At 39.4% G+C, this 16,749-nt stretch overlaps 2 protein-coding genes across 2 annotated transcripts; one reads left to right on the top strand and one right to left on the bottom strand.

The window, feature by feature from the left end:
- Positions 1 to 7,700: 7,700 nt before the first annotated feature.
- LOC148315613 (uncharacterized) lies at positions 7,701 to 10,496 on the top strand. Its single transcript, XM_088287448.1, has 3 exons — positions 7,701 to 8,011; positions 8,283 to 9,130; positions 9,718 to 10,496. Exons 2-3 carry the CDS (start codon positions 8,300 to 8,302, stop codon positions 10,048 to 10,050), a joined length of 1,164 nt encoding a protein of 387 aa, XP_088143574.1. The 5' UTR covers positions 7,701 to 8,011; positions 8,283 to 8,299; the 3' UTR covers positions 10,051 to 10,496.
- A 378-nt stretch (positions 10,497 to 10,874) lies between these two features.
- On the bottom strand, positions 10,875 to 15,574 carry LOC148315614 (uncharacterized). The gene is made up of 5 exons (XM_088287447.1): positions 15,461 to 15,574; positions 15,042 to 15,134; positions 14,635 to 14,718; positions 12,092 to 13,727; positions 10,875 to 11,491 (listed from the first exon to the last, which is right to left on the bottom strand). The coding sequence occupies exons 1-5, from the start codon at positions 15,524 to 15,526 to the stop codon at positions 11,298 to 11,300; spliced, it is 2,073 nt and encodes a 690-aa protein (XP_088143573.1). The 5' UTR covers positions 15,527 to 15,574; the 3' UTR covers positions 10,875 to 11,297.
- Positions 15,575 to 16,749: the final 1,175 nt, after the last annotated feature.

Raw genomic sequence — 16,749 nt, forward strand, 5'->3', positions numbered from 1 at the left:
TGATAGGTAAGCTAAACTTTAGCCACAGTAGACGCGTCAGCGACTATGCAATCGGTGGGTGGCATTCATGAGAATCGGGATCGCTCAACATACAGATAATAATAAATAAAATCACTGTAACTGGAGGGATTGTAAACTGCTAAAGCAGGTACAACAAGCGGATCCAAAAAATTTCTGAGAGTTACCGGTGAGCAGTGGCAGCCAAACGTGCCAGCGTCCACTCAACCGGGAGTTGATTCAATATTCACAATATTTTATTATTTTGTCGTACAGTTGTTTAAAAATGGCTCGCTATCGCCCCCTAGAAAAAAAAAAACAACAAAAAAAAACAGCCCCATATCTCTGTTTCACCAAACTGAAAATTTGATGAAGTGTGTACAAAGCCAAGACCTAATAAAAAGTCTCATGGAGCCGTATGCTAAATTGAACAGGAAGTCGGCCATTCTAAATTGATCAGAATCCGAAATCCTTTTATTGTCATTGTACAGTGTGCAACAAGATTAGGGAGCTCCCCTCTCCAGTGCAATACAACAATAATTTAATCAAATATATAAATTAGATAAATAAGAGAATAAATATTGTGATGGAAAATAGTATGAAATTGGAGAAATACAACACAATACGTCGCTGTTCAGCAAGGTAAGGGTGGTCGTGTGTGTGTGCATGTGTGTGAGAGTTCAGAATGGTGATGGCTCTCGGAAAGAAAATGTTTTTCAGTCTATTAGTCTTTGATTTGATGCACCTGTAGTGCCTGCCAACAAATTTACTTCAAACATTGACGAGGCTTTGAAAACAAAAGCTGCTCTAACTTTAACTACAAGCAAATTCCTCTTGAAGATTCCTCACGTTATTTCTCGGAAATATTTCACATTTCCAACGTGCCAGTACCCCAACGTTGTCCGGGTGGCGAGGGCCCTTTATAGCTGCTCGCAGCTCTAGTTTTTAATTAATTTTTTTAAATCAATGGTGATGACAGTGAAATATGTCTTGTCTGGTATCATGATAGCTGGAGGATATTTTGTCATGATATTTTAGTCAGGCCTGATAACAGTGATGTATGCTGATTTAAGGCTACTTTTATTTTGAAATGCCGTATCACATTTTGGTGGGACCGCATTTGATGGACAACTGGGGTTGTCTAGTGTCCCCCAAAATGGGTCTGATATCACGATAGCTCGAGGGTATTTTGAAATGATTATTTTAAAATCAGTGTTGATGACAATGAAATGTGCATATTTCAGGTGGGTTTTTTTTTTATTGTGAAATTACACATCAGATTTTGATGGGACCATTTTTGATGAACAGCTGGGGTCGTCTAGTGTCCAACAAAACTAGTCTGGTATTACGACAGCTCCAGCTCTTTTATTTTAAAATGCCTCCTTACATTTTGATGGGACTACTTTTGGTGGAAAGCTGTGTTGTCTTGTGTCCTCCAAACCTGGTTTGGTATTACCATAGCTAGAGGATATTTTTTAATGAAATTTTAAAGTCAGGCATGATGACAGTGAAATGTGCAGATTTCAGGCAACTTTTAGTTTGAAATTACAAATTAGATTTCGATGGGACCACTTTTTATGGACAGCTGGGGTAGTCTCGTGTCCCACAAAACTGGTCTGGTATCACGATAGCTCGAGCTATTTTTTTTTTAACTCAGTGGTGATGACCGTGAAATAAGCGAATTTCAGGCTACTTTTATTTTGAAGTGCCACATCACATTTTGATGTGACCACTTTTGGTGGACAGCTGGTGTGGTCTAGTATCCCCAATCCTGGTTTGGTATCACGATAGTTTGAGGATATTTTTTAAAGATTTTTCTTTTAAATCAGTGTTGATCACAGTGCATATTTCAGGTGATTTTTTTATTTTTAAATGCCACATCAAATTTTGAAGTGACCACTTTTTGTGGACAACTGGGGTGGTCTGGTGTCCCGCAGAACTTGTCTGGTATCACGATAGCTTGAGGATTTTGTAATGATTTTAATTTTTTTAATCATTGGTGACGACAGACAAATAAGCAAATTTTCACGCTTTTATTTTTAAATATCCCATCAGATTTTGATGGGACCACATTTGTTTTTACGGTTCCGTCACCACGCGAGTGGCTACCTGCTAAAGCAGCACGGCTCACTATTTGAGCCTTTTTCGCGTGTTTTTTCCTTTACCCAGTTTTATTTATTTTACCTCATCGCAGCAATGGACATCCAAATTGCGGTGGTTTTATTGCTGCTGGGGGCTGTTTTTTGCGTGATCGTGTCCGGAGATGTCACTGGGAGCTACGGATCAATCGTTTACACAAGAGATCAGCTGTTAGCACTTCGTGCTAACCCCGTGCCGACTCCCGGAGCGAGACCCGATATCCCCCACGAGTTGAGGAGGAAGAGACGGGGGATGTCGCGCGGGGGCGAAACGCCAGGCAAAGAGGAGGCGTGACCACCCCGTCCTCCTGTCCGTTTTTATGGGAAATGTTAGATACCTTCCCAAGAAAATGGACGCGGCACGAGAGGAACTTCCAATGAGCTAGCTTGCTGATGTTCACGGATTCATGGCTAACAGACCTAACGCCGGACACCGTCGTGGAATTTGACGGCTTCCAAATACTACTTGCGGACAGGACACTGGAAAGCGGTAAGAGGAAAGAGGAGGGCTGGCTGTGTTTGTTAATGATAGATAGTGTAACCCTAGGCACATCACAGCTAAGGAGCAACTTTCCAGTCGGGACAATGAGCTGCTAGCTGTTAGCATGCGTCCATACTTGACAAGCATCGCGAGTTAACAAGGACGTGCACGTAACAGGTGCGTGAGTAAACTGCTTAAAACTTTGATCGTCATTCAGCTGACCTACAAATTGAGACGCTACAGTCAGTTTGACGTTTTTGTTTGCTTGATTGTGGATTGACATGGAGGAACAAGACAGTGGAAAGCGGACATTAAAAATGACGGAGAAAAGCTGTAGAAGATCACAAGCCTAAACGGATGCAGGCACGCAGGTGCAAATTTGCTCAATTGACCTCCATGCAACGTCAAATTGAACAATTGATGGAGGATGATGCAAATGTTGACGCTGTAAAAAACTGAGCTTCGTGTTTGCTTTAGCGGCATGGAGCAAGAATTTGTGGACCTCAATTCCGGTGTGCAAAATTTAAAGACTGAAGAGGATTTTGCCGATGACCAAAATAACTGGTTTGATCCAAAAAATGTAATTAATGGAAATGTGAGCAATGGAAGAAGGACGTTTTGAAACGTGCAGAGGAAGGATGCAATAAACAAATATCACCTGATGATAGTAGATCTGCATCAACTAACTACACCCATAGAAGTAGAAGTAAAGAATCTAACAGACAGAAGCTCACTTCTGTCAACGTCTTCAATTAAATTAAAGGCTCAAATGGAACGAGCATGTTTAAAGGCAAAGGCTGCTGATTTACAACAAAGGTTGGCACTTGAGCAAGAAGAAGCTGCAATTAAGGCAAAGAAGCAAATGCATGCAATGCAAACGGCACTCCCTGAGTCTGATGCTAAATTGGATGTCTTGAGAAGATATGAAAATACCCAGGAGGATGGTATCCACATTCCTGATGAGTGTGTTACAATTTAAACAAGGAAAAACATTCAATTACCATCACAGCCTATCAGAGCAACAAGCAGTGTTGACCTGAAATGCTCCCACTTCGACTATTCCAATGGCTAGATTTCCACATCAGACAGAAAGTAGAGAACAACAGGGACATGTGCTTGATGGCCTTTGCCAAGCAATCTCACAGCAAGCCAGTGTCGCAGAATACTTAGCAAAGAGTCAAAAAGCATCGCTACTTCCCGAACTTTCCATTCCTACGTTTAAAGGCGACCCTCTGCATTATAAAACCTGTATAGGTGCCATTGAACATGGGATTGAAGGCCGTACAAGTGATAACCGTGATCATCTTCAATTTTAGCTGCAGTATACTAGTGAACAACCACATGAGTTGGTGAAGAGCTGCATCCATATGGAACCTCTGACAGGATATACCAAAGCAAAACAAATCTTGAAGGAGTTTTATGGTGATGACTTCATGATAGCAGAAGCATATTTAAAGGAAGCCATGGATTGGCCAACAATCAAGTCTGAAGATGGTGTTGCACTTCAGTCTTTCACATTATTCCTTATGGGCTGTTTGAACATAATGGCAGATGTTAATTACATGGAGGACTTGGACAACATGGCTAATATAAAGGCATTGGCAAACAAACTTCCATACAGACTTATAGAATCTTGGAGAAAATTTGCCTGCAATCTCCAAGAAAGAACAAATAGAAGAGTGAAGTTTAAGGATTTTGTTGACTTTGTTGACAAGCACGAAAGATTCTATAAAACAGAAAACAAAATCACAACACACAGAAACACCAAAATCAAAGAAAGTCTTCACAACAGTCATTGTGCCCGCCAAGATGGAAAACAACAAAACCACCACGCCAAAGGCAGAACCTGTTTCAGTGGATGCTATTGCCAAACCATGTGCTAATTGTAATGGAGAGCAACAGTCTCACAATTTGTAAGGAATTTAGGAGAAAGCATCACAAGGATAAGATTGACTTCTTGAGGAGCAAGGGTCTGTGTTTTGCATGTTTGATGCACGGTCGCATTAGCAGTTGCTGGAAACAAAAGCTTCAATGTCAAGAATGCTCTAGACTGCATCCTACAGCACTACACATTGTCCATAAACTTCTGCAAAGAAACAGCCTAAGACGATTGTGAATAGCAGTACCTATTAAGCGCCCTCGTACAAACAACAGAAACCTGGGGTGTCACTGGGGCCTGTAAATAGGACTGCATCCTTTCAATAATTCCGGGATGGGTCAAGGCACAAAAAGGAACCAAGACAGTGACGACTTACTGTCCGGTTTAAAAATGCCCTGACGCCTTTTTTTAGACTGAAATAACTTACTAAAGTTTTCGTTTTGTGCCATTCAGAATGGGAGAGGGAGCCAGGAGGCGAAACAGCCGTCTTGCCAGTTCAATCCCGCACACCCTCTGACTCTCACCCTCCGTTCTGCCTTTTTATTGAAACTAACTCATCAATAACTAATCACCAGAAGACAGAAAAGCATCAACAACTAATCACCAAGAGACAGAAAACATCAATAACTCACGGTATAAAGGTCAGTTTAACTAAAGCATCAATAACTAATCACCAGGGACTCCAGCAGGCAGAAAATCATAACCCAAGGTCAGTTTAACTAAACACATCTTCAGGATACGGTGTCTGTGTGTGTGTGTGTTAAAATAACAAGTAAGTGTCTCTGTGTGTGTTAAACATTAATGAGTGTATAAAAACATGATTATGAATACACAAACTGATTACCTATCCTCAGCCCATCTTACATTTCCCCCCTGTTGTGGATTTAAAAATCATGTCCTTACGGCTTTAAGACAGATCATCATAATGAAATCATACAACAGTGTGATCATCAGTGGAGGAGCGAAAACCTCACATTAGGGAAAAATTCCCCTCCTCCCTTCCGGCGTAGAATGAGATCCTCATAATTTGATGACCATCAGGGAATAAAACTTGTCCCTGGGGTGACTTGGTGGAGGCCCTTGCCTCGTTGTAGGAGAGGACAGCCGTCCTTACCTCCCGGATCTTCGTGTATGGTGTGTGTGTGTGTGCACGTGTGTGGACAGGGGCAAGAAGTCCATGTGTTTTTACGTTTTAGTGTCCAGTTTGAGTTCGTCATTCTCAACATTAATCAGGTTGTAACGGTACATTTGGGCAACAAACCTACGATTAACCATCATCTTTGTCATAAAAATAATGCAACATGAACAGACTAAACATAACAAAATGAAAACTATAATTATCCCTATATATTGTTTTTTTAAATTCTTCATAGTGGTCATAACATCAATAATTGTTTCATTTTTATTAAAAATTTAAATGCAGTAATGTACTCCAATCAAGGCTGATATTCCTTTGTTATGTACGTCATTAATTTCCAAACAGTATCTAATCTTTTTGTTCTGTGGCTTCAACATATTTATCATCTCATCAATATTAGCACCACAGAGTACTGAGTTTCGAGATCCTCACAATAGTCGTTCTCAAAATGATATTTTTTTTTATCAATTTAGCTTTGTTAAGGTAAGATATTTTATTGACAATCTAACATTAATATGCAAAGAACATGTACATTAGTACGAAATGTAAAAAAAAATTGTGGTGGGGGGGGTGCGAATTGTTTTCTTCTTGGTAGGGGGGGCATGACAGGAAATAATTGAGAACCACTGGTCTAGTCACACACCAGCTCGGGTTCATTCCCTACCAGAGAAATGACATTCCATGTCCCCAGAGCTAGGCGCTTTATGTTGCCGGGGATTGGACTGCCTTTGACTGCCTCCTAGCTCAAAGGAAACCCAAATTCTTTGGTCCCGCCCACTGGTAGTGAGCCGAAGCCCTTGTATTAAATAATAAATAAATACATAAAATAAAAAAATTAATAAATTTAAAAAACGGACCGATCCACTGCTTGGGTTAGTTTGACCCACCTTGAGATCCGTTCCCACTCAGTGACAGTGTCTACAAGCCACTGCCACCAGGCCAGTGAACCGACGTCCAGGCAGTGACAAAAAACGTGATCAAATTACATTGCTCATCATAAGGTGTTTGTGAGACGCTCTTTGTATGTTTCCTCAATTAAGACCTGTTTTCCATTGGTGTATTTGAAAAAAGTGGTGAACCTGTTAAATTCACTACAAAACGTTAAGAAGATGAAAGTAATGTTTGAAGGAATATTATTTTTCTATCGACATGCCGGCGGGCGGGCACAGATAGAGAGTGATAAAGCAGCACCACCCGCGCGGGGCGTGCTGACGAAAAGGCAAGCGCTCCTCCTCTCATCGCGTCCTTATTAAGACAGAAAAAAGACGCTGTTGAATTTGACCTATTCGCAGTTCGAGCAGGTGCTTAACGCTGGAGAATATCACCACTTCGAAGTTCGAACTGCTGTTGAAACGGAGAGGTAAGTGTTTTTCGTTTGTTTTTATTCAAAACATGCCTCGAGTGCATTTGTTCATGGTTAGAGATAGTTGTGTGGAAAACACTATACAAAGTAGCACCATGGATGTGGGCCTACAACACTGGCCTAGCAAACATGTGCTCCTACATCGACATAATTGACGAGCTCCAGTTAAGCATTGAATAATTATAAAACGTCATGGTGCTTTTACTCATTTAAAGAACTAAACCGACGCGTATTTTCATCCGGTGGTCAGGTTTGCATTGAATGTGAGCACGAGGGACGCTAGCTTGTTGCGTTAGCTTTGCGGAGCTAACAGCTTGCACTTTTGTTATAGAACAACAGAATGCAAGTGTACGGAGCCCCTCTGGTGCCACAGTATGAGAAAAAAATATTTTTTGCTAATCTGTACCCACAGTTTACTAAACTGTACCCACAGTTTACTAATCTGTACCCACAGTTTACTAAACTGTACCCACAGTTTACTAAACTGTACCCACAGTTTAGCTAATCTGTACCCACAGTTTACTAAACTGTACCCACAGTTTAGCTAATCTGTACCCACAGTTTAGCTAATGAGCTAGCGTTCACGCCCATGCCATGACGTCAAACGTTTGTGGGTGTTGCTTGATAGAGCAGTACCCACAATTCAGCAAATGAGCTCACGGTCCGTCGTATACACGTCGAGGTAAATTCAATTAGTTTTTTTATTGATAGTATTAGAGTGTAGTGTAGTGTTCTGTCGAATCGGCATGGTGTGATTTACTTTCACTTTCGTTCCCTCATATTATATGATGGTAATATTGCTCTAGTTCCTAGTTCATATAGCAGTTTTAGCAGCGAACGGCTACAATTAGCCAGCGCGTTTCTTTTCATTTTTCGTGCGTCATGTTTTGAACATTCGCTGCGTTTTTAAGCAATCGCCCGGCGCAAGCAATCATCCAGTCCTCGCTGGAGAAGGAGACACTCACTCGGTCGCATTACAAGAGGATACAATTACGTCTTTGGGGTTTCAAACACTGTAAGTACCTTTTCTGCGGTTATTTTTGTGTAATGATAATAGTTTGTGGTTACTGCCGTTTTCTCCCGTGTTTTTCCTAGCTAAAAGTATTGCTTTAATAGCTGCCACGCCATGAGGTTTATGTTAATATGATATTACAACTATTGTTTTTAACGTATGTAAACATATTTAAATGTAATTAATATTTTAATTAATAATTTGATCACATATTCTATCTATTCCACGATGTAATCAGAAATCAAAACATAATTCTATTTTGCTCCACCTACAGAATGCACGCATGAGATCATGGACCAACTTCAGCTCATTGAGTTCTATTTTCATTTGGGCCTGAGCTACAAACACATACTATGTGTGCTGGGCTCCAAACACAGGATTGTTCTGAGTTTGAGGTCCCTCAAACGAATTCTTAAGAAGCATGGATTGTTCCGCCGAATCCATTATGACCACCCAGAGACAGTTGTGGAATTCATCAGAGAGGAGCTACAGGGCTCTGGAGCGTTGCATGGCTACCGGTGGATGTACACCAAATGTAAAGACAGAGGACTGCATGTACGAAAGGAAGATGTACGGCTGCTCCTTTCCGCAATGGACCCGGAGGGCACGACATTTAGAAGGAGAAGAAGACTGCACAGGCGAGCATACTTTGCCAAGGGTCCAAATTTTGTATGGCATGTCGACTCATACGACAAATTAAAGCCATTTGGCATTTGCATCAATGGAGCCATCGATGGATTTTCAAGGCGAATTCTGTGGCTGAATGCTTACCACACAAGCAGTAATCCAAAAGTCATCAGTGGCTACTTTCTTGAAACTATTAATGAATTAGGTGGATGTGCGCGCATCGTGAGAACAGACATGGGGACAGAAAACAGTTCCATCCGTGATATGCAGCAATTACTTCGTCGGACCCACACTGATGTGCATGCTGGTGGCAAAAGCTTTGTTGTTGGAAGAAGCACATCAAATCAAAGAATAGAGAGTTGGTGGGGCTTTCTCCGTCGAGAGTGTGTGGAATTCTGGCTGGACCTCTTCCACAGACTTAAAGATGAAGGACATTTTGATGGTGACTTCTTGGACAAGAACCTCATGTTATTTTGCTTTCTTGGTTTAATACAGGCAAGTAGTAACACTTCACAAGCACTTTATTGAATAATTTTTGCCATATCATGGTCAAGTTATAAATGCATTTTTATATTTTCTTCTCATGAATACAACTTTGCTTTTAAAGTTTTCAGAACCTTACAAAAAAAAAAAAATCCAGACATTTTCCGTGACATTGTAGATGATTTATGTCCACCTTGCTTTCACACTGCAGTGCATTCGTTTTGCCTACCTTGGTAAAAAGTTGAGGACCCAATGGTCAGTGGTAACTGCAAACATACCAAACCTTACTGTAACATGCATTTTTTCAGTTATGGTTACCATACTTTGTTTTAATTCTACCTCCATATAGACACAGACACAGAAGTACGCTACAGATAAATTTGACCTCAGTGAATGGATGGATGATCAGATAATATTTGAACTACTTAATGCCAGTATTTTCCTTCACTTTCTCCATGCCACTTTCATATTTTGGTGACTTCCACGTGAATGCATCTGTGTTTGCACAATGAGCTGAGATTAGTCTTCGAAAAAGTTTATATTTTCAGTTAATATGTTTCTTAAAACATTTATGTAAATTGTTTTTGTATCACCTGCAGGATGAGTTGGATGCAGTCAAGGAGGTGTGGAACAGCCATCTGATTCGTCCATCCAAGAATGAGCGTGTCCCTCATGGTCGGCCTGATGTCATGTTCTTGGTCCCGGAGCTGTATGGCACAGAGGACTTTTTGTGCCAAGTGACTGAGGAGGATTTTTTGAGGTGTGAAGGTGACTGCATCCACCGCAATGATGTTGCTTGTGATGCTGATGTGTTCACTCTGTGTACACACATAATGTCACAGAACAACCTCCAAGTCCCAGTGGATGGATATATCGCCACGGCCAACTACCTCAACTTGAGAGAGGAGCTAATAACACTCTTAGGTCTTTAATGGATGCAGTCCAGGTGTAAAAGGCTTCAAAGTCCTTTTACAATCCATAACGTATCACACCATTAATCAATGTGCCCTGTCTTACCCCCTAATGGTGTGTGTGCCCCCTCGCCACACCTCAACTGCTGTTTATATGGAGCCCTCACATAACTAAATGACAAATTGTTTTAAGTTTGAAGCATTCTGCTCATTATGGATTTTATCAAGTGTTTTACAACATGTGTAATTTTACTTAGAATTTTTTTTTGTACACTTATTGTGACTGTGTGTGCACCCATTCTTGTACATACATGGGAAATGTACAGAGAATTGTTGAAATTCATTTGATATATACTGTACATATATTTTGTAATTTGCTTGATGGTTCTACCCAAATTAACTGTTGCTGATTTATGGTTTTGTAAAATAAATAAATTGCTGCAAACTCCTCCGCATATTGACATGCATTGAGCCAACATGTAAAGATCTTTGATTGGTATTTAAAAAGCCACATTCAAGCTCGCTAAAATACACGTGTGTGATTCAAATAAATTCTAAAAGTAAAATTGATTGTCTTCTACATTTTCAGGTCGCCAAAGTATCTTGAGTTGAAACTGCTATTCAATCCTTAAATGTATTTGTGGAAACTATTTATGTGAAGCGAAGTGGTCAAATTCACACAAATGCACACTGTCAAATCAGACAGCAACAAGGTGACAACTTGATAACTGTAGACTTGAGATTTGGGTACTCAATTCAGCAAATAATGTCTCCTACATACAGTCTGTCTGAGAGCTGAGTGAATGTCACTGTCTTAACTGAGAAAAAAATTCAGATAGGAGCAGTTGCACATTTAATTTTTATAAAATTTGTGTAAAACAAGACATCGTAGTCGACCCCAGCGACACAACTATCTGCTTGCAATACAAGCAGTGGAGCAATTTTATAAAAACCAAAAAAAAAAACACATGTCTTAAAGCTGTTGCATAACAACCATAGGCAACAAAATTGTGTCTTACCACAACAAAATTGCTTCCTAATTTTGCAAAGAATCAACTATGCAAACAATGACTCACTCAATAGTCAGTAAATATAAACAACTCGACTTGCAGTCCAAGAGTATGAAATACCGGCATAAAACAGTAAATCTGGCCCCCATGAATCAGACCATGCAACTACATTATAAAATACCATTATGAACAAATTCCAGACAAAACAGCCGCCAAACCCTCTAAGAGTATATGGGAATAGATTTTGCAGAACAGACACTAAATTATGTCCATCACCCACATGTTGGCATCAAGTACATTCCCAAATTCCTCAGACAACTCAGGGTACGACCCATAGTTGTTGGCCACCTCCAGAACACAGCCACATGTATGGGACATTGGTCTTCGTGTAAATAGGTTCTCAGCCTCAAAGAATCGCACATGGATCTTCTCAGCCACTAAAAGATCTGCACCTTTGGAAAACAAAAATAAAATATTAGTTTAGAACCACATACCACCACCAACTCTATACTAGAACACTCGTGTCTATCACCTCAAATGAAGGCTCTCTAATCATTGCCTTCAATAGCTGTGTATTTATTAAACGTTTACATCAGGCCTGCCGAAGTTGAAAAAATTAAATAAATAAACCTTGTTCATGTTTTATTTTCCCCGTAATTCTGATAAGTGTCCCCACTAGGAGACACACCCTAAGACAGATATTTTGTTGCAATGTTTTCATTCATTTTCATTTAAAATTAGAGCATATATTTTCTCCATATACGATATGTATTTTCTTTCTCAGATAAAGTGAGGTTACCAAAACACTCCATCCAAGTGTTGCTGGTCCGGCCCCTCTGTCAAGAGAACCCATTGTGGCCCACAAATCAAAAATTTTGCCCCCCGTGTTTCAAAGTCAGCTGAGGGCACATTTCTTTTGGCATATATACACACACACACATATACATATATATATCCATTTGTATACATATACATATATATATATATATCAAATTTGACAAGTGAAAACAAATGACAGAATTAGGATTAATCGTAAAGATGTGAAAGATTACCAGTACAAAATCGAAGAAATTTCTTGAGCCGACGTTCGTTGCAACTCCTGATGAATTTTTTCAGAAATTCAAAACTCTGCATTTCTCTCATGTTGAGGCCCTCATGCTGTAACATGGCGATTACTCTTCTTGGTGTTGGGGTAAGGCTACCATATACTTCATCCAGGCCTCCCAGTGGTAATTTCAGTTCCTTCAATATACTGGACCAGCACTCAGCAATATAGGCGGGATCTTGAACCAGTTCCTTATGTGCCACCTCAATTAAAGTCTTCTTCACGTTCCCCTTATTGACAATAACTTTAACCTCGTGAGTTTCGAGGAAATCCATCCACTCCTCAGATCCAGCGATAGACAAAAAATCAATCATCGCTTGTTCAGCCACTTGTTTTTCTTCAGAGGGAATTGTGTCTAAAAATGCCGAAAGCAGGTCATTCTCCATCAGGTCAACGCCGAGACAATACAAAATAAAGGGCTTGGCTAATGCTATGGGAAAATATTGCACAATGTTGTATCCAAGGACCATAACTTTGGCAATGTTAACCCATTCGTCTTTCATGTCGTGTCGTGTCATTGGTATCTTCATTGTGCTTCCATGAGTGCATTTACTGAAGAATGTTTCCCAGTATTCACTTAAGGCATCACGTAACACACCACCATTATCTTCTCCCTTTTCCATTGCTCCATTGGGTTGGAACATCTCGATCTCCACCAGCAGCTCATCAGTAGTTACAGTGCCGTTTTGAAAGGCTGCATTTAATTCATGGAAAACATTTCCCCTGTGCAGTTTAAGTTTTCTTGCTTTAAGTGGATGAGATTCTTGCCCTGGGGATGGATTTTCAACCAACAGCTCCATGGGGATGGTGTCGTCGAGGGTGTCATCGACATCATAAGTGGCATAATCAGCAAATGAATGTCTGAAGACTATTTCTTCATCAGCAATAACATTTTCTAACAGTCCACCTACTGCTCCCACCATTTCACTGTCCAATGGAGGCACCTTGGCTGTTTCCTCCAATGCAGTAAAATGCACAGAAGCGGTGTCATGTGGCTCATCAAGCACTTTTGCAGGGGCATCAGCACCAACTCTTTTGCATGACAAATAAAGCTGTAATGTTTTCACCTTTCTCTTTTCATACTGCTCATTTAATGTTGTTTGTGGTGAAATGATCTCTTCAGTGAAGTCCCGTATTAGAAATTCAAAATCGCTTTCCCTCCCTAGTTTTGATTTTCCATTTGGAAAAAAGAGTGCTTTGCCTGTTTCCATTAATTCTGACATTGTTGCATTCTTCAGGGCCTTTAAATGTCTTGTGCCTCCTCCTCTTCTCTCTCTAACTTGCACAATTCGGTCCTGAGTCTCTTCAAATAGGCCCATTTGGTAGTTGCGGTGTTCTTTCATAGCATTAGTGTTGCCAGACATTTTTTTCACCCGCTCATCTGTGCGGCCATTGTCAAAACCCCGCCTTTGTTGAATTTTTGAAATCAAAGACTCAGTTGCTTTGGATATTGTTGTGTTGGTTCCTTCAAGCGCAGCTACTTCTCTTCTGCAGTATTGGCGTATTGCAATTCGGTCTCCAGCTTTGGGAACATATTCTGTGAGCTGCTGGTCTGTCATCGCATTGACAGCATAGCAATCAATCTGAGGAAAAATAGAACATTGGTAATGAAACAAGTTTTAAAAATACACAAAGTACATGACCAGCAATCATTTTAAAACATGGAAAGTAAGACGCATTTTGAACAGCAACGTAGAAAAATGATTGGCTGAACCTCCAATAGTGTACTAACTACGCTAAACATCATTCATAAATATGAATTAGAAATGGTGTAAAGGGGTAGGAACACAGTTTATAATTCTTCCTACTCCATTTCGAACTGTATATATATATATATATATATATATATATATATATATATATATATATATATATATATATATATATATATATATATATATATATATATTTGACAGGACCCTTCAAACGTAAAACAACTGCTGTGGTTTGCATATGGAGACAGGGACAAAATGAGAGCTGCCCACATCTCATTGAAATTTCATTACATAAATAATCTGATTGTCGTGATTTCCTCAAAAGGTTCTGCAACAAAATGTGTTTTCTACCATAATTTTTGTCAAGGCCTGTTTCAAAATTTTTGATTTTTTTTTAACAATTCCAATGAACCACAATTAAAAAAATCAATGTCCGATTATGAATGGTGATTTTTCCTTTTTATTTTTATGTATTATGATTGTTATATATGTTGTTTCCCTCTTTCCATGAACAGACAACACTTTTGTCAATGTGTGTGTACTTCATTTTCACTTAAATGCTTCTACTAGAATTACAACCTGCCCCAAAGAAATGCAAATCCATTTGGGTGGATTAAACTTGATTATTGAGATTGATATTAAGAATAGAAAAATTTGAATCATTACAATTTTCTTTTTATGATCAACCATGTCTCACAACATATAATATGCCCGAAGCAGTTTTCCTTAAACACCCACATTGGTTAAATGACATGTTATTGCCTGTTGTACATACCTTCTCCTCAATAAAGGTGGCAATGACTTTATCATCTAACTTTCGCTGGTCTTGGAGAAATTTTAGAAAATTCGAGTCCATCTTCTGAAACAGAGGAGTAAAATGGCACTACTGCTGCATTACACATCGTCTCAAGGCAATTAAAGAGACAAGATGCAAAGTAAAACTACAGTATTGTACTTTGAAAATATGATTCTGCACGTTTACAAAAATGTCATGTCATCCTGACAAAATGAATAGATAAGAATGCATGATTGTTTCCATCGTTTCACAGTTTCATTATACAGCCATATTTAGCAACCCAACATAGCCCAGAAGCGAGTTATTAAGCAATTTACAACAAGCACGGCAGTAAACACAACAAATTGTTGTCGTGAAATAAAAGTAACTTTAGACAATGTACTTACAGTGAATGTCAGAGACGTACTTGTCTCCTCTTGTGGTGATTCGTGAGTGTTTGTACACTTCTCCGACGAGGGCTCGACTAAAACCACTGATGCCTGCTGATACGCCAAAAAGACGACAATAAAATCAAACCGTGGCTAGGGTGACGGTTGTCATGATTGGGTGACTTGTGGCGAGCGAAATAATGCGCGAAAAATGTTTAAAACGTGACGCACGAATAGAAAACACGGAGGCTAAATGTAGCCGTTCGCTGCTAATACTGCTCTATCAAGCAACAGTCACGAACTAGAGCGATGTACACCTTACTTACATTTGACGGAATGGCATGGGCGTGAACATAAATCACGGAATTACAAGTCTTTAAGCGATGCAGAACACACTATATTCTCGTACTATCAATATAACATCTAATAGAATTTACCTTGAGAGATATACGACCGCGTGGGTACTGCTCTATCAAGCAACACCCACAAACGTTTGACGTCATGGCATGGGCGTGAACGCTAGCTCATTAGCTAAACTGTGGGTACAGATTAGCTAAACTGTGGGTACAGTTTAGTAAACTGTGGGTACAGATTAGTAAACTGTGGGTACAGATTAGTAAACTGTGGGTACAGATTAGCTAAACTGTGGGTACAGTTTAGTAAACTGTGGGTACAGATTAGTAAACTGTGGGTACAGTTTACTAAACTGTGGGTACAGTTTAGTAAACTGTGGGTACAGTTTAGTAAACTGTGGGTACAGATTAGCAAAAAATATTTTTTTCTCATACTGTGGCACCAGAGGGGCTCCGTACAAGTACCATGATAATTTCTGTCATTAATTTTTGTGTAAGACACGATGTTCACTGGTTAATTACATGATTCTTAAAGCAAAGGTTACTGTGAATGCAATTTTGGTAAGATTTTTGTAGTCACACTGCATAAATCTGTCTGTCTGTTGTTTAAACTTCAATATAAACTATTATGGTTGAAATCATTAATTGGGATGGAGGGATTGATATTTTTTTAATTTATAATTTATTTTTCTTACACTGATATTGTTAAAACTCCATTTAGCCTATAGTATTAATAATTCTCAACACAAAACTGTCTTTTTTCTTTATAGAATAAACAATGCCTTCCCTGAGATGCAGGAAGTCCCCAAAGCAGGATACTATTGAACATGCAGTCAAGGGTCTGGACAAGACTGCAGAGTTAGAAGCGAAGTATATAAACTCATTTAAAGGTATGATGTTAACGCTTTTGCTAAGATATATTATTGTTTTCTGATAACCAAGCTGACATCGTTTTTTAAGTGGTTATTTTACATTAAGAGTGTCTTGACCTTTTCTTTTGTCAGTTTCAAGTTATTTCAGTGAGCGTGAAACCTGATGGTAGGAGTTCTATCTAAATTAAGGCTGTACTTGATGACGCCCTCCGGCATTTTTATACCACAATAGACCAGTGAACAAGTCCGATATTGATAGTCTAGTGTAAAGCACGTTATACGTCACAGAGATCACGTGACGCGATCCAATATGACTGTGTATACAGTGTATGTCATTGTTATGAAACTAAATAATCTTAAAGTTTTTTTTTTACGTAACCAGGTGCCATTGACATTTGTACTTTCAGTCCTAATACATACTGGCTAATGCAATGCTGGAAAATGAATTTTGGCTGGTCTGTTCCTTTAAAATCATAAAGAAGGGCTCTGCTCTATCCCTCA

This window comes from Idiotropiscis lumnitzeri, unplaced genomic scaffold (assembly GCF_059441095.1).
Source record: "Idiotropiscis lumnitzeri isolate Australia: NSW breed Sydney's pygmy pipehorse unplaced genomic scaffold, RoL_Ilum_1.0 HiC_scaffold_77, whole genome shotgun sequence".
Lineage (NCBI taxonomy): Eukaryota > Metazoa > Chordata > Actinopteri > Syngnathiformes > Syngnathidae > Idiotropiscis > Idiotropiscis lumnitzeri.

Coding starts and splice junctions, on each gene's coding strand:
- LOC148315613 (XM_088287448.1), top strand. CDS start 8,300: ATGGACCAACTTCAGCTCATTGAGTTCTATTTTCATTTGGGCCTGAGC. Junction 9,131..9,717: donor GCTTTCTTGGTTTAATACAG/GCAAGTAGTAAC, acceptor TATCACCTGCAG/GATGAGTTGGATGCAGTCAA.
- LOC148315614 (XM_088287447.1), bottom strand. CDS start 15,526: ATGACGTCAAACGTTTGTGGGTGTTGCTTGATAGAGCAGTACCCACGC. Junction 14,719..15,041: donor GTACGTCTCTGACATTCACT/GTAAGTACATTG, acceptor CCTCTGTTTCAG/AAGATGGACTCGAATTTTCT. Junction 13,728..14,634: donor CCACCTTTATTGAGGAGAAG/GTATGTACAACA, acceptor ATTTTTCCTCAG/ATTGATTGCTATGCTGTCAA.